The sequence below is a fragment of the Prionailurus viverrinus genome, chromosome B2 (genome assembly GCF_022837055.1).
Source record: "Prionailurus viverrinus isolate Anna chromosome B2, UM_Priviv_1.0, whole genome shotgun sequence".
In the NCBI taxonomy this organism is placed as follows: Eukaryota; Metazoa; Chordata; class Mammalia; order Carnivora; family Felidae; genus Prionailurus; species Prionailurus viverrinus.
This window is the reverse complement of record NC_062565.1, coordinates 22223757-22240366: the sequence shown is the minus strand read 5'-3', so window position 1 is coordinate 22240366 and position 16610 is coordinate 22223757. Positions and strand designations below refer to the sequence as shown.

The 16610-nt window shown below is 41.1% G+C and overlaps 1 protein-coding gene across 1 annotated transcript in view; it reads right to left on the bottom strand.

Moving 5' to 3' along the window:
* Positions 1-8850: 8850 nt before the first annotated feature.
* Positions 8851-16610, bottom strand: part of F13A1 (coagulation factor XIII A chain) — a 163846-nt gene continuing 156086 nt past the window's right edge. The window contains exon 15 of the mRNA XM_047860279.1: positions 8851-10560. Coding sequence (XP_047716235.1) covers positions 10407-10560 — 154 coding nt within the window. The 3' untranslated portion in view covers positions 8851-10406. The remainder of the gene's footprint in view (positions 10561-16610) is intronic.

The following is a 16610-nucleotide window of genomic DNA, read 5'->3' as shown; positions in this document are numbered from 1 at the left end:
AATAAAAAAAGAAGTGGTGTTCAGTCATGGTGTGTCAGTTCCCAGTCTGCTCAGCCTCTCCCACCCTTTCTTAGGACAAAGACCAATGCACTTACTAACAGGATATATGGTGTCACCACTTGGTCTTTTTATTTTATTTTTTTTTTAATTTTTTTCAACGTTTATTTTTGGGACAGAGAGAGACAGAGCATGAACAGGGGAGGGGCAGAGAGAGAGGGAGACACAGAATCGGAAACAGGCTCCAGGCTCTGAGCCATCAGCCCAGAGCCCGACGCGGGGCTCGAACTCACGGACCGCGAGATCGTGACCTGGCTGAAGTCGGACGCTCAACCGACTGCGCCACCCAGGCGCCCCAACACTTGGTCTTTTGAGATGTGAAATTTCCCTTTTCTCACAGCATCATTTTTGTTAATTCAGATTTTCCTGAAAGCATAGTTTTCGTGCATTTAATGCCCTAAGAATTTGGAAATAACAGACATCTACATTTCACTCTAAATGAGACAGCTCTATATCTGGAATTATAGGCTTTTTCTTTCCCTGAAAATTACTCAGGAACATGAAGTTTAAATTACTTTCCCAGGAAAATTACTCCACAAGAGTGGAGTTTGAATGCTACTCTTTCCAGGGCTGCTTTCCTGTGGTCTGTTAAGATGAGGGACACAGAAAGTGGCAATTATATCATCAGCCCTTAATGACTGATTACAGAACAGACAATCCCAATTTTCTATGAAATTTTCTACTTTACGTAGTGTTATAGACGGAAAGGCTGAGACTTCATAGTTAACAGTCCAGTCGGATCTGCACTGTAGAAGACTTTTTACCACTCCCTGGTGGATAAAGAGAAACAAGATCCCCAAGGTCCAAGGCCAATGAATGAGCAAATTGGTTAATTCTTGGAGGGGGGTTTGGAGGAAAGGAACAGCAGTATTAATTGTATGTGGACCTGTGAAGTAGGCAATAATTTGGTAACTCCTTTATTTAAATGTTCTCTCTCCTTATTTTGTAGGGCCCACCATTGGGCCCAGGTCCTTCACTGTTGTATTCATTCTGGCCCACCACTTTAGCCTACTCTTCCTACCCAGAGGTCCCTAACATTTCCATGTTAAAGGAGGAGTCCCTTTCCCAGCCAGCTTCGAGGGAAGATTAGCTTCCATCTCATCATACACTGTTCAGTTGTCTTGCTGCTGATAGTTTTTCCTCCCAGACCTGTCTTCTGATTCCCAGCTATCTCAAAGCTTATTCACATTCTGGATGGTAGCTAGCTAGCAATGGGTCTGTACAACGCAGAGTACCACACGCTTTTCAATGAATTTATGCCTCCATATGTATGTAGTATTTCTTGAAAATTTGAACTCCTCCAAACTACTGATATAGTTAACATTTTTGGAACCTGAATTGTTATTAATTGCCCAGTCCTTAACATCAATTTGCTTATAGACCTCTATTTTAACCTGCTTTAACTAATATTCCATGGTTGTTAGTTGGAAGGCTATTGTCATTAAAAATTGGGCCTCACGTGCTGTGGAAAAAGCCTGGGAACCTAGCTAATAAATTGGGAAGTCTCTAACTCTTGTTACTTCTACATTTTCATTACTAGCAGTCCAAGAGCATGTTGTCCTTATCTGATAAACACAGTTGGCTACAATGGCATACTCAGGAGGCTCCAGTTATGAATTGAGTGAGGAAGCAAAATTCTTGTTTATGGACACATGCTGCAAGCATGATCCATGATAGCCATCTTGGTCACAGAATGATTGAATGACACACTGAGTGTTTCAGCTGACTGTGTTGATGTGGGAATGTTAGGTATTACAGAAAATGCAGTCTTAAAATGATAGATCCCTAGACTTGGAAGTGATTCTAGAAATCATCTTCTCTATTCTCTTGTCTAGTGCAGAATCTCATGAAACCAACCCCAACAGATGGGCTGCCACCAGACCTTTGCTTCGGCATGTCCAGGTTGAGGACTCACTACCTTGGGTGGTTGTTTAGTCCATGGTGAGAGCTGTATTTGTGGGAAGGTCAGCACGTGGTATCCAGTTTGGAGATAGAAAATAAAAGCTTAGCTTCTTTCCTTTCTGTTGTCTTCACCTCTAAGTTCCCTAAACCCAGCCTCACCCTGAACCCCAATCTCAGCAACCAAAGGTGCTCTAGAGTGACTAATGTTATCTGCAGAATTGTTTAAAATCACGTTGGCAGTAGTCTGAACAGAGAAAAAGGCTATTTCTGACTCTGACTATTTTTTTGAGGGTGTTTGTCATGGGAAAAGAGGAGCTAGGGTTCTGGGAAAATTTGGTTAGGATAATTCAGGTTAAATGTTTCAGGATGTTCCATTTCCAAGGAGAAGCAAAAAGTCAGTAGGTTTTGTTCAAATGAGCTGTGTTCAGTGATGGAGTTGTCATTCTTGCCCATCTCGACTCCCATTCCTTTTTATATTATTTAGGCTTTAATTCTTAGGCCAACTCTAGGGGGTGGAATGGTAAAAAGGAAACAAATTGCCTGGAGACAAAGTGCTTTGGGATTTTAGTGGCATATGGGAAATACTTGAATGAGAGTAACCAAAATGACAGGACCAACCTGAACTATAAGTACCAGGGAGAGCAACACTTTCCCTGCTCCATTAGGTGGCCATTATGACCATTCATTCATTCAACAACGCTTACTGACAGACTATTCTGGACCAGGTACATAGCGATGTATACACCAGAACCACAGACCTTTTATAAGTTGAAAAGTGGATGCTTGCCTAAATGGGATCTATTTTAGTCATTTGAAACTGTTAGTCATTTTTGGCAAAGGAAATCATCGTGATGGGTCAGCCAGATACTACAACTTCTTTCAACATTTGGTAGAAATTGTCAGGGGAAGCCATGCCAAGGCACAGCAGAGATGGAAAGAGATAATCAACTTTAAGATTAAAGGGTATTATTTCTCCATGTGTTAACATATGGTCTGCCACACAATCTCTGCTGCATTTACTGGCTTTTAAATACAACAAGGTGAACCCTAGCTGAGGTAGCCTGAATATCAATGGTGAAGACTGTTGGCTTTTTTTGCGTTCTGTTTCTATGTGGTATTGAAGTGAAAACACCAACTCCTCCTTCTCTAGCATCCAGATATTACCCTCTTAGCTAGAGAACTAGACTAGTTGGTCAAAGAGACTCGTTTTGTTCTGGTCAGATGGTGGCCTTTCAAGAAGTAAATCCTTAAGCTTGATGTCTTCTGTTATGGAGGAAAGACCCTCAAAAAATTTAATTGGAAGTCACTTAGTGTGCATGGATAGCTTCTTAGGCCTTGGAAACCTAAACCAAAAACGTATGACTTCATCTTAGCACTTCTAAGAACAATTTTTTTAACTCAAATTTCCTTGAGGAATAACTAAGATATCCCCCAATGATTCCCACGTCCTGATATTCATGCCCTGTGTAATTCCTTTCTGTTGACTGTAGGGCTCGACTCAGTGACTCATTTTTAACAGAGTATGACAAAAATGATGGGTGTCATTTCTAAGGTTAGGTCACAAAAAGATTTTAGCTTCTGTCTTGCTCTCTTGACTCCTCATTGTGATGCAAGTCCAGTGTCAACTTGTGAGCTGCTCTATGGTGAGGCTGGCAGGACAAGGAACTGGGAGAGGCCACAGCTCACAGCCAGCAAGGAACCGAGTCCTTGGTGCACCAGTCTGCAGAGAACTGACAGCTGACAGCTGAGAGCAATCTTCAGATGAGACCACAGTCCTGGCTAACCTTGACTGCTACCTCATGAGAAATCCCAAGCCGGAGTACCCAGTTAAGGATCATCTGGATTCCTGAAAAATGTTTTGATTATTTTGAATGTTACGAACATTCTTAAACGGTCTTATCTTTTGATAAATATATGTACATATTTCTATCAGAAATATACCTAGGAGTTGAATTACTGGTTCACAACATGTATTCGGATTTAGTAGATACTGCCAAGTAGTTTTTCAAATTCTACATTGTCACCAGAAGAACCCTGGATCAGTCACTATTTTTGACAGGGCAGGACTCTTCACTGCTGCTCAATTCAGCACAGGACCAAGGGTGCCATGGGATATAAACAGCATGTTTTATTAGTAATAACACCAATGAAAAAATAATAACAGTGAAGGTAACCTTTTGGATACCTAATTATCTAATGTATTAATTTTTGAAAAGCAACATATAGCCAGGATTTCATTATGTGTTATTATTTTACATATAATGAGTACTAACAGAACAAAACATTAAGCACAAGTTAGGATACATAGATACCGTGGCTCTGCTTAGATTTTTTTTTGGAGATAAGCAGGATTAACAAAAAGAAATGATGGAAGTAGAGTACTTTTATATTATATTTTCACTATTTGGGTTATTTAGGTGAGCCCATGCTTTTATTTATTTATTTATTTATTTATTTTATTATACCTTTCCAAGATAATAGCTGTCACTTTCTGCTTAACATTACTAGTGAAGATATCATGGAAGCCTATTGTTTTTCAACATAGAGAGAGATTTTGCTGTATTACACCTATTTTTCAATTTTATATCAGTAATAACACTTTGTTGATCTATATGGGCTTTTAGCATTGTATACTCAATAAAGTTAATTAGAATGTTATTGAAGATACCTAGCATTTTAATTACCAGCATAAAAGGCAGATTCCTTTATTAGAGTCATATTTTTTGAATTCATGGTTATAGCCAAGACAAAAGAAAAAATACTCATAAGCTTGGCTTTGTGTCTATACCAAAAGAGATGTACAAAAATCAAGTTTGGCAACACCAGGCTAATACCATGGGCACTTCAGCCTAGACAGGCATGGTTTGGGTAGGGGAATACTTGGTGGGAGGGTGAACTTCTCACTTGAAAATCCCCAGATGATATAGTTGTCCAAATCTGAAATATGGGTAACGTTAGCCTTAAGAAACTACCCCAGAAACAGTAAAGGAAAAGTGATCAATGTCATTATGGTAGGAAACTATTCACAATCCATATTAAATGTCATGGTTTGCGATATCAAGGGATGCTCTACTAAGCTTAGGAATCTCTCTTTTGAGGAAAAGGTATAGAATGGAAAAGCAGGTGCCCCTCTGCTTTCTGAGGGCTGTGTGGTATTGATGAGCATGGGCAAGAACAACAGGGATTGACTACTCCCAGTGCCTTCTGTCAGGGATCTCAGGGAGCCACCTGGATATAGGCCTTCTGTGGGTTTTGGATGTTTTGGTGAAAGACAGCACAAAAATGGGGAGCCTCACTGTGGCTGAAAGGCCCTTGTAGATGAGAGGTTGGGCAGGAGGATAGCTACTCATTATCACCACTAGTGAGTGCTGAGGACACATTTCTAGAGGGTAAGACTGCTCTAACATCAATTGGCTAGTTTCTCATCTTTAACCAGAAACTTCAGGTTTCAGGCCATTATCCAGCTTACCTGTAATAGTAGCCACAAATTTTGGGTTTAGGTATAACTAATAGAAAAATAAATTATTTCATTCCATTTTGTTTCAAGTAGTTTAGAGCTAAATCAGTGTAGACCTATATGCAAATCAAGGCATTTTTGAACATTCAAGGAGAAAACAATGGCATGTAGGTTCATGACCAGACTGTTTCCCAGTACTTCAGCTCATGGGGAGGCTGGGTTTATGGGGGTAGTAGAGGATTTGACTTGCTCTTTGAGGTTCTTAGTGGAATGGTCCTACTTCCTAAGTCGCTGTGAGAGAGCAGTATCAGCCTTTTTGTTGTGCCTTCTCTTTCATCTTCAAGTTACAGCATCTAACCAATCCTTGATGAAGCTGATGAAGGTCCCAAAAAACCATAGCTTAAAAGGAAGAGTTGAAGGAACTGGCAATATTTAAATTATTAAACTTGGAAGAATACATGTTTAGGTCTCTTCCAATACATGGAAGTTGTTGAGTAACAGCAAACTATATATCACTATATATTTTTGGAAAGAAAAGATGAAGTTCAAAAACATAACATTTCCCCAAATCAAAAAAAGCTGTTAATCAGTAAATTGCTATCCTTTCTGAGATTGTTGGGTTAAGTACTCTGGTTTCATCTTACTGCATTGCAGATAACCTCAAATTCAGTGATGTAAAACAACAACCATTTTGTCATCTCTCATGATTCGATGAGTCAGGAATTTGGGCAAGGCTTGGCATAGTGATTATTCTGCTCTAAGTGACTGAGGTTACTCAGTGGCACTCTGCTGGTGGATGAGTTGGTCTGGGATGGGGGTGGGGGCTAAGATGGCTTCATTATCTTGTCTGGTGCTTTGGTGGAGGTTGCTGGAAGGCTGAGCTCATCTATGATGGTTGACCAGAGCATTGAATGTAGTTTCTCTAGGATGGCAGTCTAAAAGTAGTTGAGCTTTTACATGGCAGCTCAGGTCTTCTATGGAAAGGATTTTAGGATTGAAGAAATGAAAGCCACCAGTCTCCCAAGGCCTGGGCCATATAACTGGTAGCATTGTTTCTACCACATTCTATCAGTCAAAGTAATCATAGAGACCACCTAGAGTTGAGGGGAGGGAAGGTGGACACCACCACTCAATAGGAGCAGTGATGACAATTTTATGGTATTCTATAATCTACAATTTTTAGGTAACAAACTCTAAGTCTGATTGTAATTATTTTTCATGCTATGCTTCCTCACTGTCTAAACTTGCTCAAACCAAAAAGAAGAGGAAAGTATGCTTTTTTTTTTCTTTGTATTTGGGTACTTATTTTCACTAATAGGAAATACTTATTAGGACCCCTTATGTTTGAATTAGTTTCAGGGCTGGTGAAACATTGCTTAAATAATTACTTAAGTCCTAGAACAATGATTAGTGTGAAAATTAATGGGGGTTCACTAATTGTATCAGCAGCAAGCTGACCAAGCATCTTTTAAAAAATGTCTATTGTCTTTGGAGCTAAAAAATGCTCAGTGTAACTCCTGGCACTTGAGGTGAGCACAGTCTCTTAGTCACTCATCCTGCTGCAGTGGAGGTCTTTGTTTTTTTTCTTCTCAGTTATTCACGTGTTTGTTTTTATAGAGAGATTTCTGACAGACATACTCAAAAGATGTTTTTGTTATCTTGTTTTCATTCTTCTACAGAGACTTAAGAAGGTGAAACAGTTGAAATGCTGAAAACAAAGGAAACACTTGTCCTAAGGTGGGAAGGAGTATCTGTAGAAGCAGTTGACTCACTTGGAGAGTTTGTCTTTAAGACAGCAGTGAGAATGGCCCTAAGAATAAGATCCTGGGTCTTCATCAGTCTCTACCAATGGTAATTACTTGGTTGCCCAAATTTCAGCTTCTAGGAAGTTGTCTGTAATATACTTGTATCAGTCTTTGAAATGGACAGCTCCCTTGACATGCTACCTTTCTCACCTTTTTAAAAAAAATTATTTTAAAGAGAGAGTGCAAGTGGGGAAGGGGGGCAGAGAGAGAGAGAGAGAGAGAGAGAGAGAGAGAATGAATCTTAAGTGGGGCTCCATCCCATAACCCTGGGATTTTAATTCAATATTCTTACAAACTTTGGGAGACAAAATATTTAAAGAAAATATAGTAAATGAGGGGTAGATTTCACTGGTTGCTCCTATCCGTACCTTGATTTACCATGATTCATAGCTTCCTAGGCCTTTCTGGGTTCTGCAACAACAGGCTGGAAATAATTACATTTACTTCTTTTACGGGGTTGATGAAGTGAAATTACTTGTAATTATATGTATTCATACAATCTCTCCTATCTCTATCTATCTATCTATCTATCATCTATCTATCATCTATTATCTATCTCATCTACCTATCTACCTATTTCATGTCTACCATCTATCTATAGTTTTGCATGTGTTGTTGTGAAGTTTTGCTTGATATATCCCCCAGAAGAATCTTGTGATAACATAAGTATTGTTATCCTTCTTTGGTTATTGAGGCTATAAACACAAATAAAGATTTGTTCAGAAGCACAGGGGACTAGCACAGGCAAAGTCTAGAATTCAGAGTCTCTGGTGCTGAGATTCATTGCTTGTTACCACCGCTAAAATGATTTTTAGAGCTGCAACATTATTATACAGTGTAGAATCCCAGTTGTCAGAGGGGATGGGCTGGCTCTTAGGCATGATGAATAGGTTTTATTTTGAGTGCCAACTCTAAATCAGTTGGTAATAGCTGCCTGGAGTACTGTGTGGAGGAGAATTCTGAGGTCTTATCTGAGTTGCAATTATTCAGTGATGTTTGCCATGAATGTAAGATCTCCCATACACACTTGCCATATATTTCCCACCTCTGTTCTAAGACCAAAAAAGGTATTCATTATGATAGGTATCCATGCTGGTTTGTCCGCTGATTCACCATAATGATGCAGGAGAGCATTCATGAAAAAGTATCTACAGAGATTTTGCAGTTTCTGGAAGCTGGTTTTGAACTAAATACGTATACTTCCTCCTTTGGTGAATGCGGTTAATAAAATGTAAAGAGAGCAGTAAGGAAAGCTAACTGACATGAGTACTGACTAAAGTAATTTCCTTTAAAGGAGAGATGCTTGTTTTCCTTGCAGAGTCAGTTATCTACTGCTAAGGAAGGGTGGTTTCTTCAGCACTTGTAGTGAGTAGTATGTTGTATTGAAAATTAAAAGTGTTCAGTTCTGGCGGCACCTGGGTGGCTCAGTCAGTTAAGCGTCCAACTCTTTGTTTCAGCTCAAGTCATGATCTCATGGTTTGTGAGTTTGAGCCCCACATCGGGCTCCGTGCCGACGGTGCACAGCCTGCTTGAGATTCCCTCTCTCCCTCTCTCTCCTTCCCCTCCCCCTCTCACTCTCTCTCAAAAATAAATTAATTAATTAAAAAAATAAAAAAGTGTTCACTTCTGTGAAGATGCAAACACAATCAGATGAACTTTATTTGAAGCTTCGATTACACTCTAGTTAATAAGAATACACTCTATGAAGCCAGTTTAACAGTATAGCAAAATGCATTTCATTTTAAAATTGAGTATTGGAAGGCTGGGAGATTACTTAATAGAATTAGGTATGATGCAACTATAGAGGTGACCCCTACTCTTCATGGATTCCTGGTGCTGGGAACAGTCTCAAAGGCTTATAAATGTGGTTATATAGATCAGAAAATTCCACTATGGCTTTTCCCACTTTGTTTTTGTTTTTGTTAAGAATCACACCTTAGGCATTATCGATGGGTAATTTTGGCCATAAGTCAGGCTTGCAAATCCATAGTAGATAGCCTTGCCTGTTGGAATCTTGGAGCATAATACAAATGTTGTTAGCATCCTCTGTCATTGGGTCTGTGGCAGCACTGGCTATTTGCAAGATGGAGTCCATATTACCTTTCAGTGGTTGAGTCCTGAGCTGATGTCTCAACATGAGTGATATGAAGGACAATAGGAAATTAGTGGCTGCTCATCCTTCCACATGTCTGTCCACCAAATCTGCCAGAGTCTCCAACTTCTAGGGCTTATTCTATCTCTAAAAATGTACTTGGGCTGGCATTATTGTGTGAAGGAAAGGATCCCAGAGAGACACATGAAGTATAATCACTAATTAAGGAGATTAATTCATCATTCTCCCTGTCCCAAATCAGCCTTGTTACTTTATAGTATTGTGGTCCCAAAAGAGTTAAAGTAAGGGATATTGGTTCCTGCTGATCAGGCCACAGTGTGACACCTCCTATAGAACTCACCATAAAATTACATTATTTAATAGATCTGAGTATTGCACCTGCTATCTTATCTCCTCGTAGGTGATTAAGTTTCCCACAAATGCAATTTGTTAATATGGGGCCACATCTTCTCAGAAGGTAAATCTGTGAAATTTGGCAGGCAGTTGCTTTGCTGCAGGTGCAACATGAAAGACCTTGCCCTGGCTTTGCCAAGAAGAAAAATGATGTTGTACTCAATTCCTGGGAAAAATATTCTGACACAGAGAGTAGAATCTAATTCCAAAAAGGGGGAATAGAATTATAGGGCCCACATCATGTGCTTCTCTCCCTTTTGGGGAGTATACTACCTCCAAAAGGCTGAGTGGGAGATCAGAGTCTTGTTTTACATGAAGCCAGGTATTGAGCAAATCCCCTTGTTAAATGAAGTCCTCTGATATTTGGAGCTGCAGCCATTTGTGATGATAAATGATGACTTTTACTCTTATGAGCTATGAGAGCTTAATTAGAGCTTAATTAAAGCTAATGCTCAGAATTCTTTGGAAGGTGGAGTGATTAAAAACTAACTTCCATATTGAATAGTCATACTGAAAAGTTGTGTTTGAAATACATGGCATCTCCACTCTGGAGCCCCATGCAATCCTGGCTTAGGTCTTCACACCTAAGTTAAAGCAAGAGCTATTTTTTGCATTAGAATTTCCTTAGCCAAGGCTGCAAGGGGCTCAGTGCCTGGGTCCATCTCAGCCCCCTGCGCATTTACACAGAAGGTCGTCTCTGAATCTGCAACTCCAGCTCGCCATACACGTGTCTCAGGGAGTCACTGGTCATGCTAGCTATCAGCTTCCGAGGGCCAGACACCCAGGGTCGACAAACTTCTTCCCATTGCACAGTGGAGTTGGGCCGGATTTCACTGAAAGGATGGAAAAGAGAGGAAAGGTTTTACTCTTCAGAGAGGCAGATCCAGTTCCCACCTTGATCAGGAAGCAGTAAGAACACCTGCCTGATTCATACGCTCTCCTTCTCTCAGTGGATGGTGGTTAGAAGACAAAGGGCTGATTCCAAAAGTTCTGATGCAAATAAGGCCTCTAGATGGGGATGTGCTAGAGACAGACCCATTGGATCATGGTTCCTTCCACTTGAATGCATCAACCGGCCACCCAGTAGACGTGTAGTGAAGCTGGGGCTGAGCCTCCCACCAGCCGTGAGCCAACTGAATTCTAGGTTGTCCTCCAGCCTCCACAGCAGCCTCATGGATGTGACTAATCTCCTTTGGCTCACTCTGGGCCACTCTGGTTCTCTCCTGGATTAGACTCCTAGCTGAATCTCCAGCTGCCTTTGCTGAGGTCCTGATAATCTAATTAGTTATTGCCAATTCCCTTGGAGTAGACATTTTTCCCAGGCCCAAGATCTAGAACATAACCTTACCTGCTGCCAACTGATGGAGTATTTGCATGCTCTATAATTCATAATCCTGTTTAACCAACAAAATGGGTCCCTTTGACCATGCACTTTTCTGCTACTCATTTGTATCCATCCTGATAATGGGACTGACCTTTAATGGTTCTAGTATTCTCCTCTTCCTTTGCAGCCTATTTCTGAGGTTTTCCTAAGCTTCATGGTCAAGCCCACTCCAGTGAATGACTGAGGTCAATCGGGGTTGAGGGGATTTAGGCTTCTCTGGATGCTTCACATATATCACCCTATTGAAGCCTCAGGAGGAAGTTACATGTAGGTTTTATATACACGATAGTCCTTTGAGATAGATACTATTTAACATATTTAATAGTTAAGAAAAATGGAGGAAGGGGTATATGGGTGGCTCAGTTGGTTAAGGGTCCAACTTTTGCTTTCCATTCAGGTCATGATCTCATGGTTATGAGGTTGAGCCCCAGGTCGGGATATGCACTGGGCATGGAGCCTGTTTGAGATTCCTCTCTCTCTCTCTCCCTTTGCCCCTTCCCCGGCTCTCATGCTCTCTCTCTATCAAAGAAGAAAAGAAAAAGAAAAGAAAAGAAAAGAAAATGGAAGAAAAGAAGAGAAAAGAAAAGAAAAGAAAGAAAAGAAAAAAAAGTGGAGGGATAAACAAGCGAAGCAATTTTCCAAGTTCACACAGCTATTAATAGACAGAGGTGAGCTTTGGACTCAAGATGTTCTGATTCCCAAATTCATGCTCTTTCTACTATTGTATTTCATACAATATCTGCCAAAAGATGAGTTTTCTGACCACCGCACTTGCTTTTTTGTTTTTTGTTTTTTTTTTCACAAGCAAGACAGATGCCCTTTTATTCAATATTAAGAGCTTCTTACAGTATTGTTCATGGAGGATTCCTGGACTTTGCTCTCTGACCCTCAGGGAGGGTATGTGCTGGGTGTCTTTGCAGGGAATCCTGGGCCAACATTTCTCTGGGAGAGCACTGGGGAGATGAATATACCACCATGTGTATATTAGAAAAGGGACCTGCTTTCATGGGATTATTGAGGCACAGCGCATCAGAATTAGAAAGGACTTAGAAATCATTTAGTCTAGTGACTTCATTTTACAGGCAAGGAAGATTAGATTCTGTGGAATCCTCCACTGTCACAGTGTGATGACCCAGACCATGGAAGAACAAAGATATGCTGGGGGACATGAAGAGTGTGCTCATGCTCAGAAATGAGGAACATGTTGTACAGAGGCATTCTGTGAATACATCCCTAATGGATGGCACTTACTACTAGTACCATGAAGGGGCTGAGAGACCAAAAGAGCTGGGGATGCTCTAGCTTCAGACTGGGGTGGTTACAAGGAAGGGGAACTGTCAAGGAAAGTCTGGAGTGGTTCAAAGACCTCAGCTATGTAAGCCCCCATTTGTCCCTGGGTGCCAGGGCCATAGAGCATCACTTTAAGCAGAGCCAAAGTACAAGGAGAAATATGGAGCCCCATACCTGTGTTTAACCTATTCTATATAAACTTAGAACCCCCAAATTTCCTTAAATAGAGCTAAAATCTATGTATTTTAGCTGGCTGTGGGTGTACATCCTCTGGAATAAAAAGGGGAAATGCCCCAAATCTTAGAAATCTAGGCACTAAATAAGAAATTCTTTTCAAACTCTTATCTATGTGCCCAGTGAATTGGGAAAGGCATCTAAGTCCTTGGGGACTCCTCACTTTGGAGCTGCTCTAGGCATTGACTTTGACACTACTGGTCTAAATGTGTTAATTTGGTATTTGCTAATTATTTTCCTTATTTTTGTTCTTTTTTAAAAAAATTTTTTTTTCAACGTTTATTTATTTTTGGGACAGAGAGAGACAGAGCATGAACGGGGGAGGGGCAGAGAGAGAGGGAGACACAGAATCGGAAACAGGCTCCAGGCTCTGAGCCATCAGCCCAGAGCCCGACGTGGGGCTCGAACTCACGGACCCAGAGATCGTGACCTGGCTGAAGTCGGACGCTTAACCGACTGCGCCACCCAGGCGCCCCTCCTTATTTTTGTTCTTTATAAATGTGATTCTATACACTATTTCCATCCATTATATAATAGGCAAATTATGTGAAAAGTGCACACACATCACCTATATAGGTGTTGTTCAAACTCAGTAAGTTGATTTTACGATTCAAAGTTTGAAAAACATTGACCTCACCATGGGTTTCTTCACCTATAAAAAGCAGACACTGTGGGATATTGAATAGAGTGGGGGGAGGGTGGTGGTGAATTACTATTTGTACTGCACTTGGAAGCATGGCAAAATATGGTAAAGTGCCCAGTGTTGTTTATAAAAGTATTACTGTTGTTGTTGCTATTGTTATTATTATTACCACAATCCCCTTTGTGGTCATTGCTTCCTCTGCCTGAACTCTCTGTAATGTAACTAGGAAAGTAAGCTCCCCCTGCCTGTTTGCAGAGCAACAGTTCTCTGTCCTTAATTTACAGTGATTAATTCAATATGAATACATGTTTTGAGATATTTATTTCTCAAGAGCTGTGCTATTTTTACCCTGGTCCATTCATTCTTTCTTCCCTGGTTTCCCCAAGTGATCAATCAGAAACACTTAGCAAAATAGTCATCCTGCTTAAGGATCTGGTCTGGGGCCATGTAATGCAGGTGACTACCTCCAACAGAAACTATAATCCCCAAGCTTCACTTTGTTATTGGTTCTTACTCTTATACTCAGTCCCATAATGATATTTGTACATGTATCTCATACATGTATACATGCCTACTCAAGAGAATCATACAAAGATACTCATAAATGAAGATACACTTGCATGTCTAAGTATGCATTTACTTACAGATAACTATGTACAGAAAGAGAAAAGAATCATTTACCCATATTGGTAAGTGGAGTAATACTGAAATAATCCTATTTGCCTGGGGATAGATGTTGTGATAAATGGTTCTCGGTTAATGTGCTGAGCTATCAGGATATGCTGGCCATTTATCATCTTGAACGCACGCAGGCAAATGGGATTATTATTACAATAAACTGCAACTATCTATGGGTTGTTCTCTGTGTGTCTAGCCCTCAGCTTCTGTCCTACTTGAGAAACTCAAAATTTAAAACAAAATTTACAAAGTCAGGGAATTTTCTCTTGAAATAACTTACTGAACCTGATCATTTTTTAAAGAGAAAAATGAATCTGGAAGATGAATTATTTGATGCTCTGGAAGGATCAAGTGCAGAAACTTGAAAGCTGAGAGTCTGTGGGGGCAAGCACTTCCAAGCATCTGAGATAGGAGGGAGGCGGTGGGAGAAGGCAGACAGGTAAACCATCTCGGAGCACAGTTGGGTCTTACCCTGAACAAGGAACAAGCAGCACTGCCTTCCTTGTTCCTAGTTCAATTGCATGTTTTCTGGCTCCTGCCTTCCAGGCTCCCTGCTTTGAGCTTGAGACCCCTTGCCTTCTAGGGCCCTGGCAGGAATGTGGGTGGATAGGTAGGGGTAGTGATTCTCTTGACGATTCAAGATGTGTATCCTAGAAAGGAATACACTCTTACGAAGGATTCTGATTCTGCAGAATTGCTCTTTTTAAGGGTCCAAGTTGTTACATGGATCTGCCACTCTAGATCAGATCTTGGCAGGAGAGGGTACCCTGGAGTTCTTGTAATTATCTGACAATATGGATGTGGGTGCTGGCTGGCTCAGGTCTTAGTTGTGAATGTGTGTGCTGGAGTCAGGAGGAGACAGAGAGAATAGTACTCTTTCCAAAGTCCCAAGCCCACCCTAGGTATTAAACATTTTCTCTCTCAAGTTCTTTCCAATGTTTGACAGTCTAGGAGAAATAAAGCTACCCTTGCATTGAGAGATCCACCCTATGGATCTAGATTCCCAAAACAGATTGAGGACCTGGCTTTCTGTCTGTTATCTATCTGCAATAGACCAGTGTGTTGGAAGTAAGTACCAATAGTACCTTAAAAAAGAGTGTGGGCAGGGCATTTGCCTTGTGTCCATGTAGGGACTGGACTCTTCCATCCTTTCCATGATTCACTCCACTTTACTACCCCAATGTAAGATAGTAACAATAAATGCCTAGACACTCAACCCACTTGGAGCCCTATGCCTTCCAAATGGTGGGTCTTTACACCATGTGATGATTAATCTTTCTTCTAACACACAGATGGTCTTTTTTCATGCATTGGCCTGTGATCAAGGTGGGATTTGGGGCATAGCCAAGGTGTACAGGGACCAGGGGGTTCTGGTAGCTTCAGATGAAGCTTCTGGGGTTACCGTCTGAGAAGGAAAAATTGGATGCAGCAGGGGGCTGTTTTGAAGAAGAAACTTGTTTCACTTTGCCTGAGTGATTCTTGCATCTGATTCAAGTGGGAAGGTGTGAGAAGGGGTGAGTAAGGCTATCGGTTCTGACAAAAGCAAGGCTATCACTGCTGACCTCTCCCTGTGGCTGAAGATGATTTCTAATTTAATTTTTTTTCCTGCAACTTTCCTATTAGCACAGGAAGGGTGTTATGTTTTGTGCTTGCATCCTTTAAAAAGCACTCAAATTATTTTCTCTGTTGTTTATTGCATTCATGGGCAGCAGGCATTTCTTGGACAATGGGATTGCAAAGGCTGTGAGCACTGTAACTTAAAAGAAATGCAGAGAGCACTTAGTGGGCAAAGTGTTCTTTAAAGGCATCCCAGAAGGGGTGAATGAGGCCTTGGCCTGGTCCCACAGATTCAGAAGTCGCTTTCAGAAAGCGCATTGAAGATATTCCTAACATCATCAGGCACTTTCCGCAGCCCTCCACCTCCCCTTCTCTATTTTAGAAGGTCACCCACAGGAAATATGCTAGATTGATTGATGCTGACAGGGACTTATTTGTGGTAGAAATGAAAGTAATAAACCTCAAAGATTGGGATCCATTCTGGGTGTCACAATTTCAGAGAAGCCCTGACAAACTGGAGTTAGGTGGGAGATGGGGGAAGCTGAAGCCCCATCAGGGGTCAGAGGGATGAAGTCAGGGGAGGTATGAAGAAATGTGACAGTTGTTTGCAGGGCACCAGGTGGAAGAGAGTTGGGCTTTGTTCTGTGCCAATCCAAATGACAGGATCACTGGGTAGGATCAAGAGGTAGAATTTTTTCCTAACAATTGGAGCTACCTGACCATGAAATGGGCTGTGTTGTTGGGTGATACTCTTTGTCAGTAGAAGTCCCAGAAACTGTAGCGCACAACCCAATTGCACTAGGCATGGATGAAGCGATTTCATTCTTATTATCACAGAGCCTGAGGTCCCCTGAGAACCCAGTCTGCAAGTCTTGAGGCTCACCTTTATTCTGTTGAAAGGAACAGTTCTAGAGTGCATGTGTCGGCAAAATCTGTGGGGTGGCGTTGGGAAGAAAGGACCCTTGCAAAGGGACATCTTTCAGCATCATATCTGCCACATAGTAGGTACTCAATAGATATTAGTAGCACTGCCACATGAGGAGGTGGCAGGGCACAATGCTTGAGACTTAGGTTCTGAATCAGCCACTCCGAGTCTG